A 16,876-nucleotide genomic window follows, 5' to 3' on the forward strand; every position below is an offset into this window, starting at 1 on the left:
CTGTAAGGAGGGACTTCTTACCAATGACAACAAGTGTAAGGACCATTCTTCCCACTGACCATCACACTAATGTATCATGCGTTTGTAGCTTTTCTAATTTTTAGCAGGGGTTCCCCGAGACTGGAGAACTATTTCAAGGGTCCCTCTGTGTTGAAAAGGTTGAGAAAGGCTGACCTAAGGGGTAGATCTGAAATGAGTGGAAGCTCTGCTGATTTTTTTTCATCCAATCATGTGCAAGCTAAAATGCTGTTTTTTATTCTCCTTGCATGTCCCCCTCAAATCTACAGCGACTGCACTTCCAAGTGCACTTGCAGTGCAAAGTGGATTTTCCTTTAGTAAATAACCCCCATTGTGTCAATGTCACTGAAGAAATAAAAACTAGGAAGCTGAGGATAATTATTAAGGGACACTACACGTGAAATTTTCTTCTTCTTTTTTTCTTCTATATCCATTTTTATTGGACATTTTTGCAGTAACATATGTAACTTTTTTTGTTTGCTAGCTTTGTGTTGGATCTAGTGTGTGCAGATTACAAACTGCCTGCTGAGTCATACACTTATTTTCATTCACATCTTCCTGCAAAAAAAACTGATTGAAGAATGTCATCATTATTCATAACCAGAGTGTGGGTTCTAAAATATAAAGTAACATTCGGGCGATATAACATCTGTGTTTTTCATTAACCCCCGTTATTACACATCAGCCACAAAACGTGTCCAGCTTGGCAGTCAAGCTTTTTGTTTGGTAGGTCTGTCTTGATTACCAGAAAAGTCCCTTTAGCGGGAGTTAAAGTATTGTTGGGCTCTGTCAACAGATTTTTTCCTGTCCTTGGCTATTTTTGTCAGCTGCACATTCTTGTCCTGTTGCTGGCTTTATGTAGGTTTTATGTTGTTGTTACAGTATTCATCTACTTGGTGTGTTTTTCTGTCTTTAGAGCCGTAAACGTTAACATTTTGTTTTCTTTTATGTGAACTCTGACCATTCATGTTTGCAGTTTGTTACAATTTATTTTTGCTCTTTGATGTGCCTTTTATGTTCTCACTGAATACTCTGACCTTTATAAAGCTGAATTAAAGCCAAAAGAAAACATTCATTATATTGTAGCTTACCAATTCTTAGATGTGATGACAGCATTCGTTAACTTTTTTAAGCTTTCTTTATTATATTTTACCTGGTGATCCTGTCAGTATGTCTGTTGTTTTTCAACAGAACAAGCTGTCCTGCAGATGTAGCAGAAAGAAGGTTGAGACTATAAAAAGAAAATAAATGCAGCCACCACATATATTGATTGATATTGGTAAGTTGCAATAATATTTTACAATTTTGGCTTTTACTATCACTTTACCCATTTTTAACCTGGACTCCTGACTTTTGTAGTAACTGCAAAACTCAGGACCTTAGACTGCCAAAGCATGTGGGAGAAGAGGCTGCAGAGACCAGTATAGAAGCACGGAGAAGCCTGTAGGAACGGTGAAGTAATTCAGGTTTTCCATGTCCCCTAGACAGAAACTAGCAATTAACCCTTGCTTTCTGTTAAATCATCCTGGATCCAAGTGGTAAAAAAAGTACATGGCTTCAGCCATGAGCTTGCTATCATTTTTTACAGCTGGCAATTTACTGTTCAGTAAAAAGGATCTGGTCAGCTTTACAGCCACCCGTTCACTTTTAATACAGTGAGAAGAGACAGTTCCTTCCCCCGCCGCTGACCACAGTGGTTCCCAGGCTCTCTTACTCCTCCAGGGAGCCCGGAAACCGTGGTGCACGGCCAGGATAGCAAGCTGCAAAGAAGATCAAGGAATATCCATTCCCCATTCTCTGTAACGAATGAACCCGGAAGCAACAATGATTTCACTTCTGGTTTCAAAGCTGTAATTTCCTGGCTGCTAAGATATGTGTTTAATTAGCTGCATTGGAGGGCATCAGGGGTCTAATAGACATTGGTGGTTATTTACTAAAGGAAAATCCACTTTTGCACTGAAAGTGCACTTGGAAGTAAAGTCGCTGTAGATCCGAGGGGGACATGCAAGGAAAATAAAAAACAGCATTGGATGATAAAATCTGCAGAGCTTCCACTCATTTCAGATCTACCCCTTAGATTTAGAGTGACTGCACGTCCAAGTGCACTTGCAGTGCAAAGTGGAGTTCCCTTAACCCCCCTGACGGTATTCCCGAGTCTGGCTCGGGGTAGAATTTTTATACCAAAAGCGGTAACCCCGAGCCAGACTCGGGACCGCATCGCTGGATCCAGGAGGAGGTTTACTTACCTTCTCCCTCGGATCCCGCGTTGTCTCCCCGCTGTACGAGCGAGCCGTGTCTCGCTCGATGCATCACATCGCCGATCTCCGTTCCCTGCGAGCGTTGTGACGCACGGGGACGGAGATTGGCGCCAAATTCAAAAAGTGAAACACACACATTACATACAGTATAATGTAATCTTACAGATTACATTGCTGTATGTAAATATTTCACATCCCCGTTGTCCCTAGTAGTCTGCCCAGTGCCCTGCATGCAGTTTTATATTATAAAAACTGTTCTTTATGCCTGGAAACTGGAGATTGTCCATAGCAACCAAAACGGTCCCTTTACATCAAAAATTATTTCAGACCAGCTAGAAAACAGCGATAATAAATTGTAATCACTCGCAGAATTTAGCGATAGCGATTTGTGGGGAGATCCATCATCAAATATTGAAAAGTAATGACAGTGACAATTCTGCAACTGAGCAAATTTCAGTGTTTTTGATTTGATTTCATTATTGAATAATTTTTATTATTGTTATATTATTATTTGGTACAATTATTTATAATTATTTATTATATTATAATTTATGATTTAATTTTTCAAACTTTATTATACCCGGGATGTCTGCTAGACTCTGGTTTGGACAGATTTAAGAGAGTTATTCCTAAGAATTACAGGACTACAATATAAAACACCAAATTTTCATGCAAAATAATGGTACCGCTTTTAGCACCTAAAATCCGAAATAATCATACCTCCAGGGAGGTTAAGTAAATAACCCCCATTGTCTTGTTTGCTAATGAAGCTCTCTTTGGGTCCCTCTCCTTAAACATCACCATCTTGAAACTCCTGTTCACTATGCACAGACATGCTATAAATCTCTGCTTGGGATCTGGCAGAAATCTGCTGTGTCTGCGCATGCGTGTGTCTTTGAGCCTGGACTCAATTGTGGGAGATCCCACAGGTCTGCCAGGTCCTGAGACAGAGGTGTCTAAACAAAACACTCCCTCCTGGGATGTTTGATGTTGAAATTCCATGAGGAGCAGATTGTTACATCATTATTGCTTTGGTGAGGCATAAGGAAGTAGCATCCCACACCAAATTATAGCCTCATTCCAGGCTAAAGCTATTTTTTTTATCATCCCTCTTTCCCACCCTCTCTAACCCATCCTCTTATGCCGTGTACACACGATCAGAATTTTGGCTAGCAAAAGACCAATGAGAGCTTTTCACTGGAAAATGCGTCCGTGTGTATGCTCCATCGGAATTTAGCTGGCTGAATTCTCGCCAGCAAAAATTTGACAGCATGTTCTTAATTATTCAGACAGAAAAACTTTCTATTGGAAATTCAGATCGTGTGTATGCAATTCCGACACGCAAAAACTCACACGTGCTCAGATTCTACTACGTGATCGAAGCTATTGGCTACTAGGTATTGAACTTCCTTTTTCTAGTTCCGTCGTATATGTTGTATGTCACTGCATTCTTGTCGGTCGGAATTTGGTGTGACCGTGTGTATGCAAGACAGCTTGAGCGAAATCCATCAGAGCTTTTTCCGGACTAAGTTGTCGGACTAAGTTGTCGAAAAATCCGATCTTTCAGAACGTGATGACGTAATTTCATTACGATGGGACTACATTCAGGCTAGTAGCCAATAGCTTTGATGTAGGAATTTGATCTGAGCATGCGTGGCACTTGGTCCGATCAAAATTCGCTACACATGATGGGAGTATGTCCGATTAAACCAGTTGGTCGGGAAATATTTCCAACATGTTGGAAAATTGGGTCCGGCGGATATTCGGATGGAATCAGTCTGATGCATACCACACACAGTCGGATTATCCGACGACACGGTCCGATAGGACACATTCCGACGGATTCTCCGACCGTGTGTACAAGGGCTTAGTCTTAGTCCGTAGGGTTCAATATTGAGTTGCCCCACTCTTTGCAGCTATAACAGCTTCAATTCTTCTGGGAAGGCTGTCCACAAGGTTTACGAGTGTGTCTATGGGAATGTTTGACCATTCTTCCAGAAGCGCATTTGTGAAGTCAGGCACTGATGTTGGACATGGAGGCCTGGCTCACAGTCTCCACTCTAATTTATCCCAAAGGTGTTCTGTCAGGCTGAGGTCAGGACTGTGCAGGCCAGTCAAGTTCCTCCACCCCAAACTCGCTCATCCATGTCTTTATGAACATTTTGGACAATTTCATGCACCCAACTTTGTGGGAAAAGTTTGGGGAAGGCCTCTTCCTATTGCATGACTGCGCATCAGTGCACAAAGCAAAGTCCATAAAGACATGGAAGAGTGAGTTTGGGGTGGAGGAACTTGACTGGCCTACACCTCAACCGGATAGAACACCTTTGGGTTCAATTAGAGTGGAGACTGAGCCGCAATGGGATTGATTTACTAAAGGAGTGTATTTCTCATTTAACTCATTGAAGCTGTAGTCACATCCATTATCAAATCAAAGCAAAAGAAGCCTCTATTTTTTGATTTCTCAGCACAGTTGAATGCATAAAATAAATATATAAAAAAATTGCTACTCATAAATCAGTACAGATGTCCTTCATAGAAACCGGTTCTTGTCTACACCAACACTTTACAAACAGGATGTATGAGATTAAAGAAATATATACATGAACTTACTTAAGAATTCTTTGTACATGGGAACGATGTTACTTGTGATAAGAGAGTCATATTGTTCAACGTCACTGCTGTTAAAGTCTGCAGGATAAAAAAAAAAAGATATTCATAAATAACACTGGAAACTTGGATAAGAAATTATATAAAGTCTACAGTATATGTTTACACATTTAATGCATTAGCAAAGAATTAAAGATTTTTTTTACAGTATCATGACAAGAGCATAAAGAAGTGTATGCATACTGTATGTAACTAGAGTTATGAAAGATTTAGTTCTTGACAGACAGACAAGTTGAAACCTTTGTCATGTGTGTGTGTATATATATATATATATATATATATATATATATATATGATCTATCAGCTACATGGCTTTAATTAGACAATGTATTACTATGCCATTTGTGTACATTTCACTCCTTATGTCTTGTAGTTGTTACAGTATGACACAAATCCCTGTTCTGTCAGGGGAGAGGAGACATATCATTTGGTCCATACAGTTAGAACACACCTAGGGAACACACACCCCATGGTGTGATCGCACCTAGTGCTAACCCCTTTCCTACCAGTGACATTTACACAGTAATCAGTGCATTTTTATAGCTCCGATCTCTGTATAAATGTCAATGGTCCCAAAAATGTGTCAAAAATGTCTAATCTGTCGCAGTACCGCTAAAAATCACAGATCACTGCCATTACCAGTAAACAAAAAAAATTCCATAAATCTTTCCCATAGTTTGTAGACGCTATAACTTTTGTGCAAACCGATCAATATACGATTATTACGATTTTTAAACAAAATTAATTTGTTTTTTTTAAAACCTTTTTGGGGATATTTATTATAGCAAAAAGTAAACAATATTGGTTTTTTTTTTCAAAATTTTTGCTCTTTTTGTTCATAGCGCAAAAAATAAAGACCACAGAGGTTATCACGTACCACCAAAAGAAATCTCTATTTGTGGGGGAAAAAAAAGGACACAAATTTTGTTTGGGTACATGACCACGCAATTGTCAGTTGAAACAACGCAGTGCCAAATTGTAAAAAAGTGCTCTGGTCAGGAAGGGGGTAATATCTTCCGAGGCTGAAGTGGTTAAGGTGCATTAAATTGATTCTAAAGGATTGTTTTAAAAAAAAACCATACATGTCATACTTACCTGCTCTGTGGTTTTTGCACAGGGCAGCCTCCTCCTCTTCTGGGGTCTCCCGCCAGCGCACCAAGCTCCTTCCCCTTGACCAGTGCCCCCAATAGCAAGACACTTGCTATGGGAGCACTGGTGGGTTCTCGCTCCCCAGTCCTGCTCTATGTGTCCGTAGGCTCTGCCCCCTGCTCTCTTCTTATTCTAGATTGTAAGCTCTAACAAGCAGGGCCCTCTGATCCCACCTGTATTGATTTGTATTGTAAGTGTACTGTCTGTCCTCATGTTGTAAAGCGCTGCGCAAACTGTTGGCGCTATATAAATCCTGAATAATAATATTGTCTCACTGGCTGGGATTAACAGCAGTGGGAGCCAATGGCCAATGAGGGAGTCCCAGGACAGTTGAGGCTCCTGTGCACATCCCTGGATCAAGAGGGGGCTCAGGTGAGTATTGGGGGGGGGCTGTGGGGGAGCAGCACACAGAAGGTATTTTGCATTTTATGCAGGAAGGTAAAAAAAATCCTCAGCCTTTACAACCACTTTAACTGCTGTCAAATATCAGTATATTATCAATATCAAATCTCACTGGGATCTAAATTGGCTGCTCTCAAGGGACCAACTACAAAGAGAGGGCTGCTACAGACAGGTACTGCTCTGTTTTAAATTGAGTCACTGCCACTCACGTGGCTGCTATGAGAGGGCCAGGTATTACCGTATTAGAAGTCTACTCTTAAAGGGCCACAATCAATTTTGCTGTTACAAGCCATGGGATATGTGTGTGCCCCTAACCCTCTCTCTATTAGTTTATTAAGTGCATAATCTATTGAAAGGTTTAAATGACTGTTTATTATACCCCCTCATTAACCCAAGCACCCACCCTGAGATATTAGGTGTGGGCCGTCTGAGTCAGTGGAGGGGGACAGCCTACACTGCCCATGTGAGAGGAGTGCTATTTATTAATAGACAGCTCTTATGACATGAAAGGCCACATCATTTGGCAAAATCTCAACTCTAGATAGATTTATAAAAAACAAAACAAAAAAATTAAATAAATGCAGTTATTTATTGAATAAAAACATATGCAAATATGTTTCAAATTCAGCTAGTAACTGAATTTAATTGCAGTCTCTTGTAAAGCAGCACTCAGTCAATCAGGTGTCCTGCATGCACATGTGACATGCTGACAGGGAGGAGAGGGGACCTAGATGCGCTGCTTAAAGAGGTTATAAACCTCAGACATGAAATATGAACAAAATATATCCTTATAAAGTGTGTAGTTGTCTCAATTAAGAGCGCCGAGTATCAGTTCTGTCTTTTGCTTCGTTCCTCTGCTATCTGCATGAATCACTTCTGATACGTTTTCCTGACACCAAGAGAAAAATGGTGACAGGGGAGGGATCTCCAGCAGCCTCAGCTCTGTTCCTATGTGCTGTGCGAAGAGGGGTGTGTCGTCCCTTCCCTCCAATCAGCTCTCAGCGCTCTCCTCACTGAGCTCAGCAGAGTGTAAATGCTTATAAATTCAGCACTTTGAATGTATGTAGAGAAGAGAAGACCACAGATAGACAGGTACAACTTGTGTAGAAGGATTTGTTTAATCTCTGTATCAGCCAGTCACTTCACTAGGTTAATTGCAACAGATTAAAGTCAGGTCACCGGGCTAGCTGTGTAAATCACAGGGATGAATAGAGAGCAATACAAATCCAGTGGCAGGTGAGATGGTTCCCACATTTATATTTACCGTATATACTCGAGTATAGGCCGACCCGAATATAAGCCGAGGCCCCCAATTTACCCCCAAAAAAACTGGCAAACTTATTGACTCGTGTATAAGCCGAGGGTGAGACATGCCTGTCCATCCCTGTGTGTGTGTCCGTCCATCCCTGTGTGTCCGTCCATCCCTGTGTGTCCGTCCATCCCTGTGTGTCCGTCCATCCATCCCTGTGTGTGTGTGTGTCCATCCATCCATCCATCCCTGTGTGTGTGTGTCTCCATCCATCCATCCATCCATCCCTGTGTGTGTGTGTCTCCATCCATCCATCCATCCATCCCTGTGTGTGTGTGTCTCCATCCATCCATCCATCCATCCCTGTGTGTGTCTCCATCCATGTGTGTGTGTGTGTGTGTGTGTGTGTGTGTGTGTGTGTGTGTGTGTGTGTGTGTGTCCAGCCTACCTTTGTCCCGAGCCTCCGTCCCGTGCCTTGCCTCCTTGCCTCCGTCCCGTGCCGTGCCTTGCCTCCTTGCATCCGTCCCGTGTCGTGCCTTGCCTTGCCCCCGTCCCGTCCCGTGCCGTGCCGTCCCGTGCCCTCTTCGTCGGCGGCCATTGTAAAGTTCAAAAGCTGCGCCGCCGCCTTCGCCTGTGATAGGCGGAACACTGAATTTCCCAGCAGCCTGTGTTCCGCCTATCACAGACGTCGTATCATCCTCGTCCGTAGTACGAGGATGATACGATGTCCGTGATAGGCGGAACACAGGCTGCTGGGAAATTCAGTGTTCCGCCTATCACAGGCGAAGGCGGAGCCGGAGGCGCGGCTTTTGAATAGAATGGCCGCTGTCTGTCTGCTCGACACGCTGATCGAGCGGGCAGACAGCGATGACTCGAGTATAAGCCGAGGGGGGCACTTTCAGCCTCAAAAAAGAGGCTGAAAATCTCGGCTTATACTCGAGTATATACGGTAACTGTGTATTTTGTTTTAAGATTGGGCACACAGTACACCACTTATATGCACATATATGCATAGGGCACACCTTAATTACCCCGTGAGGGGCCGCTTCCCCTTGCTTCCCGTCTCCCCACTGCAATGCTCTCAGCTTCCCTCCTCTCCTCTCAAGAGTGGGGAAGTGGCTGGTAATTATTTTATTATTTTATTAACCGGCCTTTCTTGTCTGAATGAACACAGTGAGTGATCTGTACCGATCGCTCCTGTCTTCATTCTTAACTGAAGCATAATAAATGATGTTTACTGCAGGCTGCAGAGAAAGGGGCTGGGTAATCTGTGTCCTCAGTTTCTTTCTCTGTCTACAAAGCACAACATTCGGGGCTCCTAAACAAATTGTAAAAAATGTAAAAATTATATTGTAAAAATACAAATTATAAAAAATAAAAAACCTGTCCACTGCCCTACTGACACCAATCTTTGTTCTCCTGTTTGTGCTCTGGGGTGCATACCCCAATGCAATAAGCTGCACACACCAATGACCGTATGTTGTTGCAGTTCATGTGAAATTATAATGATCAGAATGCTATAATCATCATTACCTAACAAAGTTTTTATAAGAATGTGTTTGACGCCACAGTCAAGTACAACTATATATTGTGCAGACAATAAATATCTGTTCTTGCTAAACTCCAGCAGTGTAATTGAAGATCACATTGGAAAGTACCTTCACAAAAGTATCATTTATCTTGCCAAAATAAGAGTTGCATATAAATAACGGAATTCCATATCTTCAGGATAAGCTGCGTTTAGCGCGTTGTGACATGTTAACTTATTTTGTCGTTTATTCTTCAGAAGATGTCTATGTGTTTTTTCGACATGAAGGGAAATCTTTGCCAGTCCACATGAGCACCCACAACCGGCAATGGTGTTGTTTTGTAATGGGTTTAAGACATATTGCTCAGCCACATCCAGATGATTAAAGCTTTCACAGATATCTATTTAAAGAAGTGTACTTACTGGGAGGATGGAGGAAGCTGTGGGTAATATCCATCCCTGGCTTGTAGTCTGAACATTTCTGGCTGCTTTCCTCCCGGACTCTACCGTCAGGCCGCAGACAGTCTGTTAGTGTAGGAGGAAGAGAAGAGCCTTCACCCTGGTACAGAACAGTCACAAAACACAATGTTATTGATCCAGAAAATGCCTTGTCTACCCCAATGCTACTTTCCATGCCATCTAATCTGAATGTCTCTGCTTTAAAACTGATATAAAAAAATTGAAAATGTTTTGTCTCACTGCATGCAAATTCTTTTACTCAGTGGCTAGACATAGAATGATTCAATACGTATCCTGGAATAGGCTCTCCATCACTTACAGTACAAAGATTGTAACAGTCTAAACACCTTGCCAGACAATTCAGTGTCTCAGAGTGCTACGTCATCCAGTAAGACACCCATGCAGCAAGGATTATGTGCAGAGTACACGTGTTTACACATTTTATGAGGATACTCAGCTCTTAAAGCAGTATTAAAGCTAAAAGTGAACATTTTGTATATTTTGTATATTGCAGCTTACCAATTCTAAAGCCCCATACACACTATCAGTTTTTCTGCTGAGTTTTTCCTTCAGATTTACCAAAACCATATAATATGAGGTCAAACCTTAGGAGTTTCCAATTGTATGCAATCAGGCAGGCCCTTGTACTACATGGTTTTGGTAAATCTGATGGAAAAACTCAGCAGAAAAACTGATAGTGTGTATGGGGCATTAGATGTGACGGCTGCATTCGTTTCTTTTTTAGGCTTTCTTCTATTTTCATCTGGGAATCCAGCCAGCAATTCTGTTGTTTTACACAAGCTCTCCAGCAGAATGTATTAGTTTACATGGATAAGACAAACCATTTAACACTGGCAGGGGTGATTAAAAGGACCAGCTTTTATTTTTTCATGCAAAACCTTTATCCCAAAAGGAAATAAACAGTTTGCATAAAGTATGAGCTGGAGTTTGGCTTCAATTTGTCAGTGTATCTATGGTAAATCTGCTAACACTTTTAACACAACCTTCCCACCAGACTGACAATGCTCCTGTCTGCTGTGCCTCCTTTGTTCATTCACCAGAGTTGTGTCTCACTACTACAGGAGGTATGTTACTGGCCAGATCACCAGGTGAAAACAGAGAGGAAGAGCCAAAGAAAAGAAAACTGATGCAGCCACCACATCTAATGGTTGGTAACCTGCAATATATATATATATATATATATATATATATATATATATATATATATATATATATATATATATATATATATATATATATATATATATATATATATATATATATATATATATATATATATATATAACACACACACACATATATACATATATATATATATATATATATACGTATACATGTATACACACACAGTATCTCACAAAAGTGAGTACACCCCTCACATTTTTGTAAATGTTTGTACATGTGATAATATATGTAACAACACTGATGAAACTACACTTTTTTACAATGTAAAGTAGTGAGTGTACAGCTTGTATAACAGTGTATATTTGCTGTCCCCTCAAAATAACTCAACACACAGTCATTAATGTCTAAACCGCTGGCAACAAACGTGGCTACACCCCTAAGTGATAATGTCCAAATTGGGCCCAAAGTGTCAATATTTTGCGTGACCACCATTATTTTTCAGCACTGCCTTAACCTTCTTGGGCATGGCGTTCACCAGAGTTTCACACGTTGCCACTGGAGTCCTCTTCCACTCCTCCATGATGACATCACGGAACTGGTGGATGTTAGAGACCTTGCGCTCCTCCACCTTCCATTTAAGGATGCCCCACAGATGCTCAATAGGGTTTAGGTCTGGAGATCAGTTTGGGGTCATTATGTTGGAATACTGTCCTGTGGCCCAGGCTCCAAAGGGAGGGGATCATGCTCTGCTTCAGTATGTCACAATACATGTTGACATTCATGGTTCTCTCAATGAGCCGTAGCTCCCCAGTGTCGGCAGCACTCATGCAGTACCAGACCATGACACTCCCACCACCATGCTTTACTATAGGCAAGACAACTTGTCTTTGTATTCTTCAACTTTTTGCCACCACACAAACTTGACACCATCTGAACCAAAGAAGTTTATCTTGGTCTCATCAGCCCACAGAACATGGTTCTAGTAATCCATGTCCTTAGTCTGCTTATCTTCAGCAAACTGTTTGCGGGCTTTCTTGTACATCATCTTTAGAAGATGCTTCTTTCTGGGATGATGGAAGACCAATTTGATGCAGTGTGCAGTGTATGGTCTGGGCACTGACAGGCTAACCCCCCACCCCTTCAACCTCTGCAGCAATGCTGGTAGCACTCATACGTCTATTCCCCAACCTCTGGATATGACGCTGAGCACGTGGTCGACCATGGCAAGGCCTGTTCTGAGTGGAACCTGTCCTGTTAAACCGCTATATGGTCTTGGCCACCATACTGCAGCTAAGTTTCAAGGTCTTGGCAATCTTCTTATAGCCTAGGCCATCTTTATGTAGAGCAACAATTCTTTTTTTCATATCCTCAGAGAGTTCTTTGCCATGAGGTGCCATGTTGAACCTCCAGTGACCAGTATGAGAGAGCAAAATATTTAACACACCTGCTCCCCATTCATACCTGAGACTTTGTAATACTAACGAGTCACATAATACCAAGGAGGGAAAATTGCTAATTGGGCCCAATTTGGACATTTTCACTTAGTGGTGTACTCACTTTTGTTGCCAGCGGTTTAGACATCAATGGCTGTCTGTTGAGTTATTTTGAGGGAACAGCAAACTTACACTGTTATACAAGTTGTACACTCACTACATTACATTGTAGCAAAGTGTAATTTCTTCAGCAATGTCACATAAAAAGATATAATAAAATATTAACAAAAATGTGAGGGGTGTACTGACTTTTGTGAGATACTGTATATATATTTTTTTATTACAGGTACTTACTGTATAAGGCCCTGTCTTTTTATGCAGTGCTTTATATATATTGTGCATTCACATCAGTCTCTAATCCTCAAGGAGCTTACAATCTAAACTCACATCTATACACATGCTAGGGTCAATTTAGACAGGAGCCAATTAACCTACCAGTATGTCTTTGGAGTGTGGGAGGAAACTGGAGTACCCCCATTCAGGAACAGGGAGAGCATAAACTCCAGGCAGGTAGTGGCGCGGTTAGGTTTAGAACCAATGACCCAAGTGCTGCTAGCCGGAAGTGCTAACATTACAAGTGCCATTACATTTTGGTTTAGGTTTAACACCATGGGCGCTATTTCAGACAGTATTTGTTTATTTATGAAAGAGGTGGTTTTTCCCACCAGATCTCACAAGATCCCAATATAAACTGGCCATCTATGTTCTACTAGTGGCAAAACAAGCTATCGCAGAAGCTTGGAAGCAACATTTTGTTTCCTTTTGCAGACCATCATTGTCGCATTGGTTTTTTTATTAAAAAAAAGCTTATTATTATTCTCCTAGACACACACAAAAAAAATCCAAAAAATCTGGGCCCCATGGATACAATATGCTCATCCCTCCATGTCTACCAAAATGTATACACTGTTATAGGCATTGAATACCCTGGGTTTCTAGCTGGAGTGACCCCAAAATCCTTATTTCACTCTCCCCCTCTTCTTTCCATTCTGTTCTATTTCTCTCTCCCTTTCTTTTTCCTCTCTTGGACCCCTGTTCTGGGGGGGCCTTGACAACTAGGTCTCTTGATTATCCACTGTGCAAGACTCAACTCTCATATCTACTCCAACAGTTACTCCCAGTTTACAGTCATTGCACTTTTGACCCCCTTCCCTTCCCTCCACCTTCCCTTTCCTACCTATCACTGTAGCATCTCATAATATGTGTATTGTTACGGTAAACCTATCTTATAGATCTGTAATATTTTAACAGTTGCAATTTTCTATGGCTCACAACTGCACTTTTTTTACAATGTTGATTACATTTGAACATTTGTACAGGTTATACCATGTATCTTTCAAAACCTTAATAAAGACTTAGGGTCCTTTCACACGGGGCGGATCAGTTCTGATCCGCCCCGTGGATATCCGTATCACTCCGTCGATCCCCGCTGAGCAGGAAGATGACAGGTCCGTCTCTGCACACTGCGCAGGGACAGACCTGTCACAGCGCCGCTCTCCCCTATGGGAGATCGGATGATGACGGACCGCAGTGTCCGTCGTCACCCGATCCGATGACGGATGGAAAAATAGCTTTTTCCTCCGTCACACTTTTTCGGATTGGAGCGGGTCGGATGTCAGTGGACTTGTCACCACTGACATCCGACGCTCCATAGAGCTCTATGGAGCACCCGTTCAGGTCCGCCTGAAAAACTGACAGGCGGGCCTGAACGGAATGGTAGTGTGAAAGGGGCCTTACTGAAAGTGAAAGAGGTAGTTATTCAAGAGTTACTTGCCATTCATTCAGATGATCATCTCAGTCAGATATAGCTATATTCTTTAACTCAGACTATAATTTATCCAGGTATGCCCAATTTATTGCAAAATCTCCAAGTCATCTGCAACCAGAAACCTAAGCATCTCTTTATTTAAATGAGCTCCAGCTAGCAATTAACAATTGAAGTATATATATGAAAGTGGATTTACTTTCCTAAAAAAATGTAATTCATAGCCAGTCGTGTGACATAGTCAGCAGACAGTATTGGTTGGTGACTTCCATTTTCTCAGCTGCAGTTAAATAACACAGGTTATCACTTGCGTTACACCCTGATCACTCTCCTCCCATTTGCAGTCTTAGTGTTATACTCCCAATAATATACACTGCTTTGTAGCCTGAGGTACTCAAATTGCTGGCCTTGCCATTTTCAGTGCTAATATAAAGACACATTCAAGGCTGATAGTAATTTATTTAAAATATATGTATTGAATTTGTTAATGTCTGCATAACTGTAATGCCCTGTACACACATTCAGACTTTCCGACAGAAAATGTGCGATCGGAGTGTGTTGGAAATTCCGATCATGTGTGGCCTCCATTGGACTTTTTCCATCGGAATTTCCATCACACAAAGTTTGAGATCTGGATCTAAAATTTTCCGACAACAAAATCCGATCGTTTCAATTCTGATCGTCTGTAGACAATTCCAACGCACAAAGTGCCACGCATGTTCAGAATAAATTACGAGGCGAAAACTATTGGCTACTGGCCTCTTTATAGTCCCATCGTACGTGGTTTATGTCACCTCTTTCTGAACGATCAGATTTTCTGACAACTTTGTGTGACCGTGTGTATGCAAGACAAGTTTGGGCCAAAAGCCGTCAGAAAAAAATCAGATGGATTTTGTCGTCGGAATGTCCGACCGTGTGTACAGGACATTAATATGATTTTTTTTTTCAATAAATTTAGAATTCAGCTTTAGGTAATTAAATAGCCCAAAGAAGCTAGCAAAGAAAATCTATAGATGGGTAGTGCCAAGAAGAGAGAAACATGGAAGGAAAAACGATGTTTCAAACAAAACCATATTTCTGATATCTCTTAATAGCGAAAATGATCACCTCTGATGACTGTGAAAAAAGAAGATACCGGCGCTCAAATATTAATCTAATTATACACTGGTACGCTGCAATCCAAAAAAAAACCTTCTATGAAGTGAGAAAAAAAAATTTGTCAAATTGTGAACTGTGCCCCCTATCTAACCATTAGTGAAAACAACAAGAAAATATATAATATATATAAATATATTATTCACTATGCTCAAAGTTTTTTTGCCTGTACATATAGCACAAGAAAACCTTACCAATACCACCGCTTGTTATTATATTAATCAGTGCTTCAATACCAACTTATCCAACTTATACATAGAAAATGCATGCATATATAAACACCATATAAGTGCAATACAAGTGCACCCTAAACACGAAAAACAAAGACCCCCCTGTCTGAAGTCCGTACACACTTTCAATATCAAAAATATGTGTGTAAGAGTGGGATACGTTTCCCCAGTCCCAATTTTCATAGAAGGGTTCCTCAACAGTCCTCCAATGTTCACATGTGTAACTTCTCACCACCGAACACCCTTCGTGCCACCACCACCTTACGAAATGGCAACTCACCAAAATTGAAATGGAATTTCGCCTTCGGTTCATACAATGGATAACCACTCCTTATACCCGCTTGTTCTCCAGTCAGCAATCCACCAGTTATGCAAGCTCATAAAAAAAATTTATGGAACCAACATAGTGTAAAACATTCCAACTTTTATTTTAAAAAACTAAAATAACCAATTGCACCCACAGGTTCCTGTGTCTTTTAGCCGACACCAAGCTTATCCATCCATGAAAAAGGTGCGTTGTGGGCCAATCAATGTTGTTCCACAGGTGACCTTCCTCTCCCTCTTCTGGGTCCACCTGTTACCAGCACCTGCACTGCAAACAGATCCTACAGCCTCTGCGTGTTTCTCAGTACCCTCTGCATCATCAGGAAGACAGGGCGGGTCTTTTTGTGTTTAGGGTGCACTTGTATGGTGTTTATATATGCATGCATTTTCTATGTATAAGTTGGATAAGTTGGTATTGAATCACTGATTAATATAATAACAAGCGGTGGTATTGGTAAGGTTTGCGTGTGCTATATGTACAGGCAAAAAAAACTTTGAGCATAGTCAATAATATAAATTTTTATATATTTTCTTGTTTTCTCTAATGGTTAGATAGGGGGCGCAATTCACAATTTTACAAAAAAAAAATTCTCACCTCTGATGACTCCATACATTCCGATATTTCTTACATTCTGATCTGTTTTCACCTCTAATATCTACATTTATTTTGGTATCTCTTACTCCTATGGTAGAAGTTATCCCTTCCAATACCTAGAGACTTTTTGATATCCCTTACTTGTATGGCAAAATGAAGGCCCCTTCAGCCCATAGGGAAAGGGAGCCTTGACTGATAGGGCATGGCTTAGTCATTGGGTGTGGACATACGTAGTAAGCTAAAGTAACTCAAAAGTGATTGGCTACTTAGTACCTGAGGGGACTGGGCCTGAACTTTATAGAAGTCTACACTGAGGTAAATCATTAGTGACCTGAGGAACTGCAACTCTAGAAGAGTTGCCCACACACCTGCCCTGTAAGAGGTTAATCGTCACAGCTTTTTTGAGCTTGCCAGGGTTAAATGTTGCCCTAATGG

At 41.2% G+C, this 16,876-nt stretch overlaps 1 protein-coding gene across 3 annotated transcripts in view; it reads right to left on the minus strand.

Annotated features, from left to right (window-relative positions):
• ENPP3 (ectonucleotide pyrophosphatase/phosphodiesterase 3) overlaps positions 1–16,876 on the minus strand; it is a 210,104-nt gene that overhangs the window by 21,346 nt on the left and 171,882 nt on the right. For all 3 annotated transcript variants that reach the window (XM_077486862.1, XM_077486861.1, XM_077486863.1), the window contains 2 exons: positions 9,698–9,833; positions 4,890–4,967 (listed from right to left, as the gene is read on the minus strand). In XM_077486862.1, coding sequence (XP_077342988.1) covers positions 4,890–4,967; positions 9,698–9,833 — 214 coding nt within the window. The remainder of the gene's footprint in view (positions 1–4,889; positions 4,968–9,697; positions 9,834–16,876) is intronic.

The sequence above is a fragment of the Lithobates pipiens genome, unplaced genomic scaffold, assembly GCF_037356315.1.
Source record: "Lithobates pipiens isolate NorthernLeopardFrog02 unplaced genomic scaffold, aLitPip1_a1.2 Scaffold_18, whole genome shotgun sequence".
In the NCBI taxonomy this organism is placed as follows: Eukaryota; Metazoa; Chordata; class Amphibia; order Anura; family Ranidae; genus Lithobates; species Lithobates pipiens.